General features: G+C 37.6%; 1 protein-coding gene across 2 annotated transcripts in view; it reads right to left on the bottom strand.

Moving 5' to 3' along the window:
• The window catches only part of LOC111764019 (KRAB domain-containing protein 4-like), a 56962-nt gene that overhangs the window by 15785 nt on the left and 23125 nt on the right, over nt 1-18052 (bottom strand). The window contains exon 6 of one of the 2 annotated variants that reach the window (XM_071216638.1): nt 1606-2564. The exons of the other annotated variant lie outside the window; for it this stretch is intronic. Within the exon in view, the coding sequence (XP_071072739.1) occupies nt 2554-2564 (11 nt within the window). The 3' untranslated portion in view covers nt 1606-2553. Of the gene's footprint in view, nt 1-1605; nt 2565-18052 lie in introns of those variants that run through there. 2 annotated transcript variants of the gene reach the window in all.

Raw genomic sequence — 18052 nt, 5'->3', positions numbered from 1 at the left:
AGCTCATTAGGAGGCTTTGCTAGGTACAGGGAAAGCAATGCAGGTAGTTTGTGAGGAAGGCTTTGTAGGTCTCAGTGGGAAGCATGACAGTGGGTGCTTGGACTCTGGAGGCCAGGGGACCATGGTAAAACATCCAAGAAAGGGAAGGAGGAGGATGGGGAGACAGAGGCTGTCACTGAGGAACCAATTCTTTGGAACTGGTCTGCACCATCTTTGTGGGGCCCTGGTCCAGTTTTGAACAATTAAACTGGGGAAATCCTAAAGATTTAGGATAAGCTGAACCAAGAGTAAAAGAAAAGCCTAATATAAAGACAAACAACAATAAAATCTTAGGTAAGAGGGGCGGCGGACTTGGCCCAGTGGGGAAGGCGTCCGTCTACCATATGGGAGGTCCGCGGTTCAAACCCTGGGCCTCCTTGACCCGTGTGGAGCTGGCCCATGCGCAGTGCTTATGCGCGCAAGGAGTGCCCTGCCACGCAGGAGTGTCCCCTGCTTAGGGGAGCCCCACGCGCAAGGAGTGCGCCCCATAAGGAGAGCCGCCCAGCGCGAAAGAAAGTGCAGCCTGCCCAGGAATGGCACCGCACACACGGAGAGCTGACACAACAGGATGATGCAACGAAAGGAAACAGAGATTCCCGAGCCACTGATGACAAAAGAAGCGGACAAAGAAGACGCAGCAAACAGACACAGAGAACAGACAACCGGGGTAGGGGGTGGGGAAAGGGGAGAGAAATAAATAAATAAATCTTTAAAAAAAACCAAAAAACCCTAGGTAAGAGAGGTAAACAGAACATCTGAATAAACTCATCAAGATAAATGCCTAGACAAAAAATTACAAAAATATTGGACAAAACAGAATTTAAATGCCAAACTGTCATTAGATACAAAGGACACTATATATTAATAAAAGTGGCAATATCCCAAGAAGAACAATTCTAAATATTTATGCAACAACTAAGGTGTTCCAGGCAAACACTGGCAGAATTAAGGGGAGAAATAGATGCCCCTACAGCAGGAGTTCTTAACCTTTTGTTCTACAGAACACTTTGCCAGTCAGGTGAAAACCAAGGACACTTTACTAAGTCACACTATACTGTGTGTTATTTAATAAATACATCACACCCACACCAACACGTCCCCAAAAGAATTATGTTTTATTGAACTTCACTTCAAGCTCACAGACCCCTTTGGTTAAGAAACACTGCACTACAGTAATAGTGAGGGATTTCCAATACACCACACTAAGCAACAGATAGAACATCTAGACAACAGAATCAAATAAGGAAATGGAGATCTTGTACAAGAAAATAAAAGTAGGCCTAACAGACATATAAAGAAAAATCAACACAAAGCAGCAGGATACACACTCTTCTCAAGTGCTCATGAATCATTCTCTAGGAGAGACCACATGTTAAGTCAGAGAACAAGTCTAAGCAAGATTGAAATTACACAAAGCACCCACACTCCAACAAAGCTGGAGATCAATAATGGGAAGAGAATGGAAAATTCACAAATATATGCAAGCTAAACATCATACTCTTTTTTTTTAAGATTTTTTATTTATTTTCATTTATTTCTCTCCCCTTCCCCCCCCCCCCCCCCCCCAGTTGTCTGCTCTCTGTGTCCATTCGCTGTGTATTCTTCTGTGACTGCTTCTATCCTTATGAGTGGCACCGGGAATCTGTGTTTCTTTTTGTTGCATCATCTTGTGTCAGCTCTCCGTGTGTGCGGCACCATTCTTGGGCAGGCTGCACTTTCTTTTGTGCTGGGTGGCTCTCCTTACAGGGCGCACTCCTTGCACGTGGGGCTCCCCTATGCAGGGGACACTCCTGCGTGGCAGGGCACTCCTTGTACACATCAGCACTGTGCATGGGCCAGCTCCACATGGGTCACACGGGTCAAGGAGGCCTGGGGTTTGAACCACGGGCCTCCCATGTGGTAGGCAGATGCCCTATCCATTGGGCCAAGTCCACTTCCCAAACATCACATGTGGGAAACAAAGGCATGCTGTTTCCGTGGTAGCAAGTTACTTTCTGACTACTGGGTCATGCTGTCCCTAGAGATATACGTGCAGGTGGCTAATCTCTCTGGGAAACATAACATTCCAGCAGAACCCAGACTTGATATCTCAAGTAACCTGGGCAACAAGATTAAGGAGTATATTTGTTTCAATAACATAATAGAACATTATGAGCTTTGGTAACTATCTAATTCACTGTGTTAGTAAGTATGAGGTAATGGGAATAGTTAGCTAGAAAAGAAGCCCCCTAGATTAATAAATTTGTCTGATGAGCTTGAGGCTTCAATGCTCGCAGATCCCCTGATCCCAATCTCTCTTTGTCTTTCATTCCCGATACCCTTTGGGTCCATGACTCTGAAATCTGGCACCCAACGTGGGGCCCAAAGAAGTTAGTGAGGCTTCCAAATCAGTATCGGGAACCGCGGAAAAGACCTCATCAAGGGTCGTGTGTGACATCCAAAGCAGAGTGATTCGAGTCTTCAAGATTAAGATGGTAAGTAACATTTCTGCGAAGACATCAGGGTAATGGGTAATCAAATGGGACCTGTGGAAGCATATTTGCAAGTGTTAAAACTTTTATTGAAAGCTAGTGGTGTGCCTGTAAAAAGTTATGAGTTAATAGAATTGTTTGCTTTAATACAAAAGTATTGTGGTTGGTTTCAGCTTCAGGGGCGTAATGTTTTAAATTTAAAACAGTGGAAACGTGTAATGAAAGCTTTATGAAGAGCATATCAAAAAAGGGAATTCATTCCATTATCAGTATGGGCCTTATGCCACCAGATAGTGGCAACCTTAGATCCTTTACAGTCTGAAGAAGGAGAGAAAGATGAAATTACTATATTTTCTAAGCCCATAAGTAAATTTAAAATGAAAGAAAGTAAATTGGAACAAAAATAGGAGCTTGAGGCAAATGGGGAACCATAAGGTTTTTTCCCTCATCCTGATATTAACCCTTTCATCAATAAAAGCTCAGTGAAGTGTCCTAATGAAATGTCTTCTGTGTATCCAGTACAACCCTCTGCACCTACTGAATTGCCTTGTTACTAAGCCTAAATTAGAAATGTTTTCAGATATTGCCAATGCTTTGCCTTATATTAAACAATTATTATCTGCTTTCCCTGTAACATTACATGCGATACCACCAGATACAAAAAATCTGCAAGGGGGTGTCGAGTTTCATCCTGAGCCAATACCTTTTAAACTATTGAAAGATTTAAAACAGGCAAAGATAATAAATAAAGTCCTTGTTAGTGAAATCAGGCCTCTAAGAAAACTCTCTGTTAAAGTGTTAACTAAGATAAGGAAACTATTCTGGCAGCAACTCTGCAAACCCCCTGCTGTCTACATGACAATGTAGCTGTGGGCTACTGGGGGTTAATAGAGTTAAGCCACTGAAAAAAAGAGAAAAACATGGCAACATTGGTGTTCTGTTTTGTTTCCATGCTAATTCTAATTAGGCTTATTTAACCAAGATAATAAAATTAGTACAAAATTTTTATCAAGGCTTAAAAAGGAATTTTCAGTTTTAAATCAATAGTTTACTCCTGAACTTCAAGTCTCAGGATAGTCTTACAGAGTAATAATCCAAAAATGTGTGTTAACAGTTTGTCTAAACTACTAAATAAGGGCTTAGCTACATTTCTGCTGCTCAAGTTATCTTAACTGATTGCTAATAACTTATAAAAATGTTTCCAAGCACAAATTTGCATGTTACAGGCAACATGGATTCCAGAAGAACTCTTAATAAGTGATATCTAAAATGTGATATAACGGAGAACTTAAAAACAGCTATATCAAGAAAGTAAGAATTATGAGTTAGTTGCAAACTGTATGTTTCTGTTAATGTGTTGTAATTGTTTTGTGTCTGTTCGTTCAATGTCAGTGTATATTTTGATACCTCCAGATGGTAATATAAATTAATAAAAAATTTTAAAAAGAGCTCTATTCAAATGGCCAAAAATTAAATAAGTGCTTATATTAATACTTAAGTTTAAATGTTAATAAGATCTCTACAATGATAAAAATTGTAAGTCTTGATTAACAAAATTACTATAAGTCTTTTCATAAAAAGTTGTTCTTGCCTAGACTGAAATGAATAGCTTATTTTTCTTCACAGGATAAAATGAAGGATGTAAAACTTAAATGAATATTAAAGAAGGTTAAAAGTTTGTGGAAATGCTGACTGAAATTTAATGAGTTTTTTCTAAAAAGTGTGTTTGTTCTAAAGTAGGATGGCTAATTTTCATAAACTCTTGGAACTTAAACGCATGTAGCAAGTTGTAAAAGGTATTGTGGTAACTTTAAGTAAGGAAATGTGTTCTGTGAAGATAAAATTTGTCTTAAAATAATATAATTATAGTCTATATGATTATAAATAATTATAAGAAATTTAACAAAGTATTGTTTAAATTAAAGTGTTTAAATGGCTAATTCCAAAAAGTCATTATTAAACAAACCTGAATTAATAATAATAATAATAATAAAAGGTAATTTTATAATGGGAAATTTGGTGGCAGCCAGCCTCCTGACAACTTGCTTCTAGAGGACTGTTTCTGATATTGCATGCTACTAAGTATTTAAAGTAAAGAAAAGTTCATTATTTTAACAAGCTTGTTTAGTGTTGATGGTATTATGTTGTAAGAAGTTTGCTTGATAACTTCGTATGTGGGCTATATGGAATGACTTTTTATTACTAAGGAAACAGGAGATGATTTTGTCCTAAGATAAAAATAATTGATTATTGGGAAAGAGTAGAGTGTGGAACAACACCTAGGTGAATACTAAAGTGTAGAAGGTTCGTAGAAAAGAAATTTTTATGATTAAAGTTAAATAAAATTTGATGGGTCTATTTATAAAATTTTAAAAGGTTTAGTATCAAGTAGTATACTAATGCAAAGTTAAAATTTTGTTTTTTCTCAAAACCTCTTAAGTCATTAATCTGTTTTGGTAAAAGCTTTTATCCTGAATAATCAATATACAAAGAAAGTCTGTGCTTCTTGTGCTTTAACCTCATCATTTCCTCAGTGTTCCAGGAAGGAAAAGTTTTATCTCTTTTAAAAGAACAAAATGTTCAAAACTGCTTTCTCAAAACCAAATCCTGAAAAGTAGCTTTTTATTCCAAACTAATTATAAGAAATTTGTTCTTTTACCTTGAAGAAAAATTAAAGTAATAGTTAAGTTCATTTAATATGTTATAAGTCAAATAGAAGGTGTTTGAAAGTGCTATAAAATTAACAAGTTTTTTTCTTTAACCCTCTGTTAATTAAAGTTGTATGAGTAAAAAGTTCCTATAAATGCTTAACAGTGTATAAAGTTACCAATATTTCAGCATAATATTAAAGAGAAGTACAATGTGGTTAAATTATGGTTTTAATTATTATAAAACAGTATGTGTCACAGAAAACCTCTTATCATAAAGTAACAACACTGTAATATGCAGCTATACCAAACACTGCTAGTTTGTTGCAAGAAGTTAATGTCCAGCTGTGTTGCTATCACTTGGTTTTAAAATTTGCCAAAACTTTCTTTAGTGTCTTCTTAAACAAGTCAAGCCAGATGCATTCCCTCTATCTGTAAAAAACAATAGACTTTTGCAGTACTTTTCAGGGCTATGTGCATAGCCCAACCATTTTGTACAGTATTTACTGATAGTAGTAGGAATGGAAAAGCAGCACATGTTACTTCTCAAAAAGAACAAGTTTGGTAAACTCCTTTTTCGTCTGCTCAACGCACAGAGCTTTCAGCCATCATTAAGGTTTTACAAACGTTTCAAGAGCCCTTGAATATTGTCTCGGATTCTAAATATGTGTGTTTAACTGTAGGTCATATTAAAACAGCTCATATTTTTATTACTGATGAATTGTCTCAACTTTTTGCCAACCTTCAAGTCTTCATTCAGCAAAGAAATCAGCCCATATATATTACTCATATCCGGTCTCATTCTTCCCTTCCTGGTCCTCTAGCTACCCAAAATACAAGAGCTAATTTATTAATAGGATGTTTGCAAGATGCCAGTAAATATCATGCATTAACTCATATTAATACTAAGGGACTTAGACATAAATTTCCTTAATTAACAAAACATCAAGCTCAAGAAATTATTCGCACCTGTCCCACCTGTGGACCCTTAACTACAGTGCCTTTTCAGGCTGGGACTAATCCCAGAGGCCTGGCTCCTTATCAACTGTGGCAGATGAATGTTACTCATATACCACCATTTGGTAAATTAAGATATGTCCATGTCTGCACTGATACTTATTCTCATTTTTTGTGGGCTACTGCACAAAGTGGTAAATGTTTTCATCATGTTCATTCACATTTATGGTCTGCTTTTGCTGTGATGGAATGCCCCTGGAAAATTAAAACTGATAATGGTCCTTCTTACATTAGTAAGTCTTTTGCTTCTTTTTGTTCTACGTATGCTATGGAACATGTTACTGGTATCCTTATAATCCTACAGGTCAAGCCATAGTTGAACGTAGCCATCATACCCTAAAAACTATGCTTTTAAAACAAAAGGGGGAGATGATGGTAATATAACACCAAAAGATCAACTGGAAAAAGCTTTATTTACTTTAAATTTTCTTAATGTTTATAATTCATTGACACCTGCGGAATGTCACTTTGGAAAATGTCAAACATTTACAGTGGACGCAGGAAATGAAGATCAACCAATATTCTGGAAAGATATTTTAAGCAATGAATGGAAAAAAGGCAGGATTAAAGTATGGGGGCGAGGCTATGCTCTTGTCATTTCAGAAAATGGAGAACAAATTTGGTTACCTACGAAGAGGATTAAACTTCGGAATGAAGAGATGGGGTCTTCTGCAACTTCTGATGATGGTGATCGTAAGTAATAAGGAAGCTGCTGGTAATTACACTTATTGGGCCTATATACCTAACCCCTCATTACTAGAGTGTTAACCTGGAAAGATACATTCTTTCATATATATCTCAATAAGACCCATATATTCCCTGGACCAATTGATGATCAATTGCCAATTAAACCCTATGAGGAAAGACAAAGAATCTATAATCTTGTATTACCATTTGATTATCAACCCTTATGCATTGGTAACCATCTTTCCTGTATGTATGTTAAAAATCGGGTCATAATTATCTTCAAAAATAATAATGTTCAGTTTATTGTGACTTTATTTCCCTCTTACAATTTTATCATGATCAAAAATCCTTCTTATCATTGTCTGCAAAAAGACAGTAGGGATAAAGAAGAATGCCAAGAGTGCCATAGGGGAAGAGGATCTGTCATTTTTAATGATACCTATGGAATAGCATGGGAGAGTTCCCCAATGGGGAATCCCTCTCCATATTATGGCAGATTTATTTAGTATGGTCTAAATAGTAAAGGACAACAAAAAATAATTTTTACTAAAAATAATAGTGTTTGGAAATTATAAAGGGAAATGGATCCCTTCTCCATGGTGTAACATTACATCTATACATAAACAGAAGAATTTGTGGAAAGTTTTTCTAGGAATAGCTCCTACTATAGAATGGATTGGGAATAATAGTAACAATAGTCAATATCTGCATTTAGATCAAATTCATCATTTTCAATCGTGTGTAAGAGATGCTTATATGTTTGTGGTCAGAAAATTAACTATAACCGAGAATGCTCTATTTTATAAAAGTGGGACCTTGCATACTTGTCTGAGAATATTTTACAGAATGGCGATTTCATTACAATGGCTTGAAGATGGCAGGGAGTGTGGATTCCAGTACAACTGAACCGAATTTGGCAATCGTCACCTGAGAGTCAACTGCTGTTCCATATGGCTCAAGAAATCCTAAAGCACTCGAAGCGATTTGTGGGACTGCTAATAGCTGGCATATTAGAATTGATTGGTGTCATTGCAGCTGCCGCTACAGCTATCATGGCCTTGCATGAGATGGTGCAGACTCAACAATACGTGCATGAATGGTATAAGAATGCTAGTGACTTATGGCATAGTCAAGAACATATTGATGGAGAATTAAACAGTAGAGTTAATGATTTAGAATCAGCAGTTTTATATCTTGGACATCAAGTATATATATTAAACTTACTTAGGGAACTGAAATGTGATTGGAATGAAAGTAACTTTTGCATTACTCCACTTGCTTATAATAATTCTATGTTTGATTGGGAAAAGACTAAAAATTAATAAATTTGTCTGATGAGCTTGAGGCTTCAATGCTCTCAGATCCCCTGATCCCAATCTCTGTCTTTCATTCCTGACACCCTTCATGTCCATGACTCCGACAATCACACTCTTAAACAAGCAGTGAGTCAAAGAAGAAATTGCAAGATAAATCAGTAAATATATCAAGGCAAATGAAAATGAGAACACAATTGTGGGTGTGGCCCTGGGGCTGTTAGCTAGACGGCTTTCGCCTCAGTGAGGCGAACGGGTTGTGAGTGACAACGGGACCTCGGTATCACACAGCCAGGTTAAACACACAGTAACCACCCCGGAGACGCAGGCTCATGGTGCAGGTCTAGTTTACTGGGGAAGTGGTACAGCTTATATAGGCAGGGGTGGGGGCTTGAGGTGACATGTCAATTATAGATAGGCTAAAGGGACTGTGGTAATTTGAAGCGGCTACTGATTGGATGAGGCGGGTTTGAAGTTGGTGTGCGCGGACTTCTCTGGCGGGAAAATGGCTAGGAAGAAGGGAGGAGCCATTTGTGATAGCCATTGTGTATGCTTAGCGGCCATTTTGGCTACATGTTGTTTGCCAGCAAGCTCACCAACAATACCTCCATTTTTGTTTTATTTCAAGACTGCAATAACTGTGCCTGTCTTAGGTTGTTCTCCCTTGAGAATCTTACCCGTCCTTGGCTACCAGTTACGAGTCATTTATGCCACGCAGTTGCGCCTGTCTTAGGTTGCCTCCCTCTGGAGGTCTTACCCGTCTCTGGCTGCCAACTGAGCTTTGTGGCTGGAGGGAAGGTGGCTGTGTGCTAGCTACATGGCTACACGGCAGTGGTGGTTTCAGTTTCTTCTTGCGCAAGCGGTTGGTACTGGCGGAGCTGCATGGAGTAAATAGTGAGGGAAGAAATGTTTTCTATTCGCCTCTGCAACCACTTTAAGAGACAAGGCACTATGGTGAAGAAAATAACGGTTAGTATAAGAGGACTAAGTAGAGGGGCAAGCCACACTGTGATGGGAGAAGAAAAGCAATTGAGAAAGGGATTGGCACTATTTTGATTGGTATATAAGTTTTACGTAGATTATTAAGTTTTTTTTTTTGTTAATATTTTGTTAATATTTTGTTCTACAACTCCAGATTCATTGACATAATAACAGCATTCTTCTTGGAGGAATAAACATGTTCCTCCTTTTTCAGCTGTGAGTAGATCTAAGGCCCTACGGTTTTGCAAGGCTACTTGGGCGAGGGAGGTTAGTTGCCGCTGCAGTCAAGAGACTGCGCAGTGGATTCTAGGCTAATTTGTCGTTGTTGTTTAAAGTATTGCGAGCTGATGAGGCCATGACTAAGAGTGCCACCTGCTGTGGCGGCTGCAGCGACTGAAGCTGTGAGGCTAATTCGTACCAATATAGGGAGGAAGGCAGCTCTTTTTGACACAGATGGGGATAGTAAAATTTTTAGTTTGCCTTCTCCATAGTATGTTAGTTGCGGGGTAATGGCTACTAGGATGAAAGGCCTCATTTTTATAGAATAGAGCATTTTTGGGTTATAGTTAATTTTCCGACAATCATAAGTAGGATTCTTGGTTATGATTAAATTGTAAGAGGGAAACAAAGTCACAATAAACTGAGTATTACTATTTTTGAAGATAATTATGGCCTGATTTTTAACCTACATACAGGAAGGATGGTTACTAATGCATAAGGGTCGATAATCAAATGGTAATATGAGATTATCGATTCTTTGTCCTTCCTCATAGGGTTTAATTGGCAATTGATCATTAATTGGTTTAGGGAATATATGGGTCTTATTCAGATATATATGAAAGAATGGATTTCTCCAGGTTAACACTCTAAGTAATGGGGGGTTAGGTATATAGGCCCAATAAGTGTAATTACCGGCAGCTTCCTTATTACTTACGATTACCATCATCAGAAGTTGTAGAAGACCCCATCTCTTCATTATGGAGTTTAATCCTTTTCGCAGGTAACTAAATTTGTTCTCCATTTTCTGAAATGATAAGAGCATAGCCTCACCCCCTTACTTTAATCCTGCCTTTTTTTCCATTCATTGCTTAAAATATCTTTCTAGAATATTGGTTGATCTTCATCTCCTGTGTCCACTGTAGATCTTTGACATTTTCCAAAGTGATATTCCGCAGGTGTTAATGAATTATAAACATTAAGAAAATTTAAAGTAAATAAAGCTTTTACCAATTGATCTTTTGGTGTTATAATACTATTATCTCCCCCTTTTGTTTTAAAAGCATAGTTTTTAGGGTATGATGGCTGCATTCAACTATGGCTTGACCTGTAGAATTATAAGGAATACTAGCAACATGTTGAATACCATATTTTAAAAAGAAAGATTAAAAGGATTTACTAATGTAAGAAGGTGTATTATTAGTTTTAATTTTTAGAGGGCATCCCATTACAGCAAAAGCAGACTATAGATGTGAATGAACATGATGTAACTGTTCCTTACTTTGAGCAGTAGTCTACGTAAAATGAGAATAAGTGTCAATATAAACATAAACATATTGTAGTTTACTAAAGGATGGTATGTGAGTAACATCCATCTGCTATAACTGATTAGGAGTTAGGCCTCTGGGATTAGTTTCAGCCTGAAAAGGCACCGCTGTTAGTGGTCCACAAGTAGGACAGCGAATAATTTCTTGTGCCTGTAGTCTTGTTAACTTTTGATATTTATTTCATAGGCATGAATGTGAGTTAAAGCATGGTAATCACGAGCACTTCGTAAACACCCTACTAATAAATCAGCTTGAGCATTATTTGCTGTCATAGGACTAGGCAAAGAGGTATGAGCATATGTGAGTAATGTAAACAGGATGCTGTTTTAACCTGATGAGATGTTGCAAGTCAGTGAAAAGTTAAGATAACTCATCAGTAGCAAAGATATGAGCTGTTTTAATATGCTTGACAGTAAGACATACATACTTAGAGTCAGAGACAATGTTCAAGGGCTCTTAAAACATTTGTAAAACTTTAATGATGGCTGAAAGCTCTTTTATAGATAGGCTAAAGGGACTGTGGTAATTTGAAGTGGCTACTGATTGGATGAGGCGGGTTTGAAGTTGGTGCGCGCGGGCTTCTCTGGCGGGAAAATGGCTAGGAAGAAGGGAGGTGCCGTTTGTGACAGCCATTGTGTATGCTTAGCGGCCACTTTGGCTACATGTTGTCTGTCAGCAAGCTCACCAACACACAATGTATCAAAACTTACAGGATACAGAAAAGGAAGGGCAGAGAGGGAATTCAGAGCCCTAAATACAAACATTACAAAAAGAAGAAAGATCTAAAGATCAAAGACCTAGCTGCACACCCAGAAGAAAAAAATACCAAACTAATACCAAAGGAAGCAGAAGGAAAGAAATAATAAAGATTAGAGCATAAATAAATGAAATTGAGGAAAACTATGGAGATCATTAACAAAACCAAAACCTGGTTCTTTAAGAAGATTAATAACATGGGCAAACCTTGAACTAGACTAACAAAAACAAAAAAAATATAAAACAAAAAACCATACTAACAACCTACACTGATACTAGAAGAAACAGACGATCTCTCCAGACCAATCACAAGTAAAGAGATTGAACCAGTCATCAAAAACATCCCAAGAAGAAGAGCCCAGAAACAGATGACTTCACAGGAGAATTCAACCAATCATTTCAAATAGAACCAATACCAATACTCCTCAAGCTCTTCCAAAAATTGAAGACACGGGCACACTACCTAACTTAGCCTATGAAGCCAAAGTCACTCTAATATCAAAACTACATAAAGATACTATAAGAAAGGAAAATTAGAGATGAATCTCTCTAATGAATTTGGAAGCAAAAATCCTCAACAAATACTTGCGAATCAAATCCAACAACACATTAAATGCATTATACACCATGATCAAGTAGGTTTTATCCCAAGTATGTAAGGATGGTTCAACACAAGAAAATAATTTAACATAATATACCACATTAAGAAATCGAAGGAGAAAAATCACATGATCAACTCTATCAATGCAGAAAAGGCCTTTGATAGAGGGAGGCTTTGCTAGGTGCAGGGAACCTTTCTTGATTAAAAAAACATTTAGAAAAATAGGAAAAGGATATTTCCTCAACATGATAAAGGGTGTGTATGAAAAACCCACAGCTAACATCATACTCAATAGTAAAGATGGAAAGCTTTCCCTTGAAGATCTGGAACAAGACAAGGTTGCCCACTGTCATCACTATTATTCAACATTGTATTGGAAGTTCTAGCCAGAGCAATTAGGCGAGAAAAATATAAAAGACCTTCAAATTGGGAAGGAAGAAGTAAAAATTTTCACTATTTGCAGATGACATGGTCCTATATAATATAAAGACCCGAAAAATCTATAACAAAGCTACTAGAGCTAAAAAATGAATTTAGTGAAGTGGTAGGATTAAGATCAACACACAAAAATCGGTAGAGTTTTTACAGTCTAGTAATGAAAAACATGCAGAGGAAATCACACAAAAAATTCCATTTACAACAGCAACTAAAAGAATCGAATATCTATGAATAAATTTAAATAAGGTATAAAGGACTTGTACACAGAACACTACATAACACTGCTAAATAAATGGAAGGATATTCCATGATCATGGACTGTAAGATTAAATATCTTCTTTACACATACAACATAATCCCAATAAAAATTCCAACAGCCTTTTTTGAACAAATGGAAAAGCATAGCATCAGATTTATTTGGGAGGGTTAGGGGCTCCAGATGGCCAAAACATCTTGAAAAAGAATAATGAAATTCACTACCTGAATTTAAAACATACTACAAAGCTTCAGGTGTCAAAAGAGCATGGTAGTGGCACAAAGATAGACATATAGATCAATGGAATCAAATTGAGAGTTCAGAAATAGACCTGCACACCTATGGTCAACTGGTATTTGACAAGGCTGCTAAGTCCACTCAGCTGAGACAGAACAGTCTCTTCAACAAATGATGCTAGGATATCTACAACCACAAGTATCATACCCATATGTAAATTAACTCAAGATGGATCAAAGACCTAAATATAAGAGCCAGGACCATAAAACTAGAAGAAAATGTAGGGAAGTATGTTCAAGATATTGTGGTAGGAAATGGTTTCACAAATGTCACACCCAAAGGATGAGCAATGAGAGAAAAGTTAGATAAATGGGACCACCTCAAAATTAAAAACCTTTGTGCTTTAAAGGAGTTTGTCAAGAAAGTGAAAAGACAGCTTACTTGTAGCAGTTTGATAAGGTTATAAATTCCAAAAATTGATACTGGATTATGTTTGTAATCTGATCTGTACTTGGCCATGATTAAGTTCTGATTAGGGCTTTGACTGGGCCACGTCATTAGGGCTCATATCCAATAAGGTCTAATATCCAGCATATATAAAGAAATCCCACAACTCAACAACAAAAAGACAACCTAACCAAAAAATGGGCAAGACATTTCTTCAAAGAGGAGAACAATTTGGCTAAAAAGCACATGAAGAGACAACAGAGAGGAAGGGGAGAGAAATAAATAAAAAATAAATCTTAAAAAAAAAAAGCACATGAAAAGATGCTCAACATCACTAGTTATTAGAGAAATGCAAATAAAACCACAATGAGACATCATTTCACGCCTTCTAGACGGGTCACTATTAAAAAAAATCCAGAGGCGGTGGACTTGGCCCAGTGGTTAGGGCGTCCGTCTACCACATGGGAGGTCGTGGTTCAAACCCTGGGCCTCCATGGTCCGTGTGGAGCTGGCCCATGCACAGTGCTGATGCACGAAAGGAGTGCCATGCCACACAGGGGTGTCCCCCGTGTAGGGGAGCCCCATGCGCAAGGAGTATGCCCTGTAAGGAGAGCCGCCCAGCGTGAAAGAAAGTGCAGCCTGCCCAGGAATGGTGCCGTACACACGGAAAACTGACACAACAAGCTGACACAACAAGATGATGCAACAAAAAGAAACACAGATTCCCGTGGAGCTGACAACAGAAGCGGACAAAGAAGACGCAGCAAATAGACACAGATAACAGACAACTGGGGTGGGGGAGGGAGGGAGAGAAATAAATAAATCTATCTTTACAAAAAAACAACAAAATCCTGAAAACTACAACTGTTAGAGAGGATGTGGAGAAATAGGGACACTCATTCACTGCTGGTGGGAGAATGTACAATGATTTGGCCAAAGTGGAAGACCATTTGGTTATGCATTAGGAAACTAAGAATAGATTTGCCATATGATCTGGCAATCTCACTCCTAGGTATATATACTCTGAAGAGTTGAAAACAAGGACATGAACAGATAGATGCATACCAATGCGTTCATAGCAGCATTATTCACAATTCCCCAAAGATGGAAGCAACCCAAGTGTCCATTAACAGATGAGTGGATAAACAAAATTGTGATATATATACAATGGAATATTTTTCAGCTATAAGGATTAAAGAACTGATGCACACAACATGGATGAACCTCAAGGACCTTATATTGAGTGAAATAAAACAGAAACAAAGGACAAATAATTTTATGATTTCACTAATATGAACTAAGTATACTAAGGAAACTCAGATGTAGAATCTAGAAAACAGGTTACCAGGAGATAGAATGGGGATAGAGAATGGAGAAGTTATAATTAGATTGCCTGTCATGTTCAGAAAGGGTCAGAGGTGATGGCAGAACAATATTTTGAATGTAATAAACAGCGCTGAAGTATGTGCATGAACATGGTTGAAAGGGGAAGTTTTGGGTCGTATATATTACTAGAAGGAAAGCTAGAGGATAAAACATGGGATTGTGTAACAGTGAACTCTGTGGTGGATCAGGATTGTGATTAATAAAACAACATAAGAATGATCTTTCAGGACCTATAAAAAAAGTAGGTCATTAGTATAAGGTGTAAATAATAGGGTGGTATATGGGAAAAAAATACATCTAAAGCAAAATATAGACTATAGTTAAGGGCACTATATTTTAACATTTTTACATCAACTGTAACAATGGTACCAAACCAACGTTATATGTTAATAACAGGGAGAGTACATGGGAATGTCGCATTTTAAATTCTTAGAAAAAGGTTACATATTACAGAAACAACGAAATTTTCTTTTCATTACTGTTTTACCCTGAGGCTTCTCTGAAATTACATGCAGGCAGCTGCTGTTCAAAATTTCATCTTCGGAAGAAAAAAAAAAAAGATGAAGAATTTTATATGAGAAGCAAGGCAAGTATATAAATTATGTTCTACCTGTCAACTAATATAACCCATGTAAGAAGGAAAAGGTGGGATATGGTTAGGTGTTTTGACAAACAGGGCCTTTTGCACATTTTGAATAAATGTGTCCTTGTTGCCTTAGGGATGTTTTCTGGATAGAGATGCTCACAGTAACAAAGTATTAAACTTCCTTCCTGGGGAAGTCCTCCTACTTCCTCAAAAATGGCCAAAAGTTCTGGAATATATAAGCATTGCCTAATAAAAGAAAATAGGTTAATAAGCCAAACTTTGATATTAATGCTTGCGTTTATGAGCCTTATTCCAACAATGAAACTAAGCCTAATTGTAATTAATGCCTAAGGGTTACCTCCTGCAAAAATCTTTGTTACTGAAGTGTGGCCTCTCTCTAAGCCAAATAAACTCTGCTAATAAACTCACTACTTTCCCCCTGTAGCAGTTTGATATAGTTATGAATTCCAAAAATAGATATTGGATTATGTTTGTAAACTGGTCTGTACCTGGGTGTGATTAAATTATGATTAGGGGTTTGATTGGGCCACATCAGTAGGGTGTTGAGTCCTCGTCGCTTGGTAGGTGGGGACTCACAGATAAAAGACATGGCAAAGGACAGAATTGGAGCTTTAGATGCTGGAATTTTGCTGTTGGAGTGTTTTGCTGTTGCAGTTTTGATGCTGGAGTCTTGAGCTGGAGCCCAAGGAAGTAACCACATAGAAAGCTTGGCTGTGAGGAAAGAGAAACAAGCCCTGGGAAGAGAGGATCCCTGAGCCCGGAGAGAAGCAAACCCTGAAGAGACAGGAACCTGAGCCCAGAGAGAAGCAAGCCCCAGAAAGAAAGGAACCCTGAGCCCAGAGAGAAGCAAGTCCCAGGAAGAGAGGAACCCAGGAAGCCTGAACCCAGGCAGATATTGGCAGCCATCTTGCTCCAACACATGGCAATAGACTTTGGCGGGGGAAGTAACTTATGCTTTATGGTCTGGTAACTGTAAGCTCCTACTCCCAAAAAAATACCCCTTATAAAAGCCAACAGATTTCTGATATTTTGCATCAGCACCCCTTTGGCTGGTTAATACACCCCCGGGTGTGGGACATGACTCCCTGATGCCGAGGGCTTATTACCAAATGTTAATAAGTGATGAATTTGGAGAATGACCTTGATCAAAAGGGGAAATATTAAATAAAAGAGAATTTTTATGCCTAAGAGATTTCAAGTGAGTCAGGAGGTCATTCCAGTGGTTATGCTATACACGTCTCAGCCAGACTCCACAAACTGCCACAGTAAAGAAAGCCTCAAATGAAAGTGCTCCAGAGGATCCTGACATCTGGATACCCTAGGCGAGCAATGCAGCCACTTGAAAATCAACATCCCCTTGGCAGACTCGATATGAAAATACATGAAAACCTATTACCTCAATACAATATAGTTATATTAATTTATAAATCCCCTAATCATGATTCTTCTATTCTTTTATCTGAACCTATAATTTTCAATTTCCTGGCTAAGTACACTCCTCAGAGACTCAACGTCTTTGGATTGAGCCCTGAAGCCCAGCAGACAGTCAGCTAACTCCTACTCTCCAGTTTTTCAGGCCTGCCCTGGACAACTAACAAAATGATGATGTGGATCAGCCCAGCCCCTAAACAAGGAGATACTTCAACTGCAAACAAAACAGTTCCATTCCTCTAACCCACAATATCTATGTCCCTTCTCAGTCTGAAGCAGTCAGAATGGACATTGTCCCAAATCCTTCAAGATAGAGAGAGGAACAAAAATAAGAGGGGAGTGTAACCACTGACTAAAGCAGATTTATTGTTATTGTACTTATTATCTTGTGTTGAGTAACTTGTAACATTGATATAAAAAAAGAAATTTTAAATATATAAGAAAAAAAAAAAAGCAGTGAGTCACATAATTACCCAGAGAGCTTTTTCACACATAAAGGCCTACAGCTAATGTGTCAAAAGGTCTAGAAATGTGCCTTGGACATTTGTATGTGTATGGACAGTGTTTCTGAATGAATCAATATGAAATACCTCTCCCTACGTGGCTATAGGTTAATCTACAATGTAATTATAAAATATTTATTATATATTATATACCGGAGTATGGAAGAATAAATCAGAACATATTTAATAACTGTGTGCTATGTGGCAGAGTGTGTGATTAAGCCTCATTTTCTTCTGACACAAAAGTTAAGAGTTTTAAAAAGGGAGAATAAAATACCGACTAAAGTCTTCCAAGATAATTTTATAGGAGTGGGAATCTGAGCCAAAATGTAAAGTGAGTAACAATAAATACAACAGAAAGAAGCTTCTCCCACATGGCAGGCACTTTAAGGAATTTAAGGAAGTGAAGTACTTCACAATTTTTATAGGGTAACATATATTGATGAACAGTATGATATAGGGAAAAATGTCATGTATCACATTTAGGATACTGGCTGATACGAACTTTGCCATGAACACAGGCAAGGGAAAGAAATCAATCTGATAGACCAGAGAGAGCAAGGCTCGAGTTTTGGTTAATATTGGTAGTTGTTGAGAACATGAAATGTGATAATACAAGAAGATCATGTAACAAAGGGAACATTAGGAACCACTGAAAGATCAGCGAGAGGATAACAGAAATGAAGAGTG

This window comes from Dasypus novemcinctus, chromosome 8 (assembly GCF_030445035.2).
Source record: "Dasypus novemcinctus isolate mDasNov1 chromosome 8, mDasNov1.1.hap2, whole genome shotgun sequence".
Lineage (NCBI taxonomy): Eukaryota > Metazoa > Chordata > Mammalia > Cingulata > Dasypodidae > Dasypus > Dasypus novemcinctus.
This window is presented reverse-complemented; position numbering and strand designations above follow the sequence as displayed.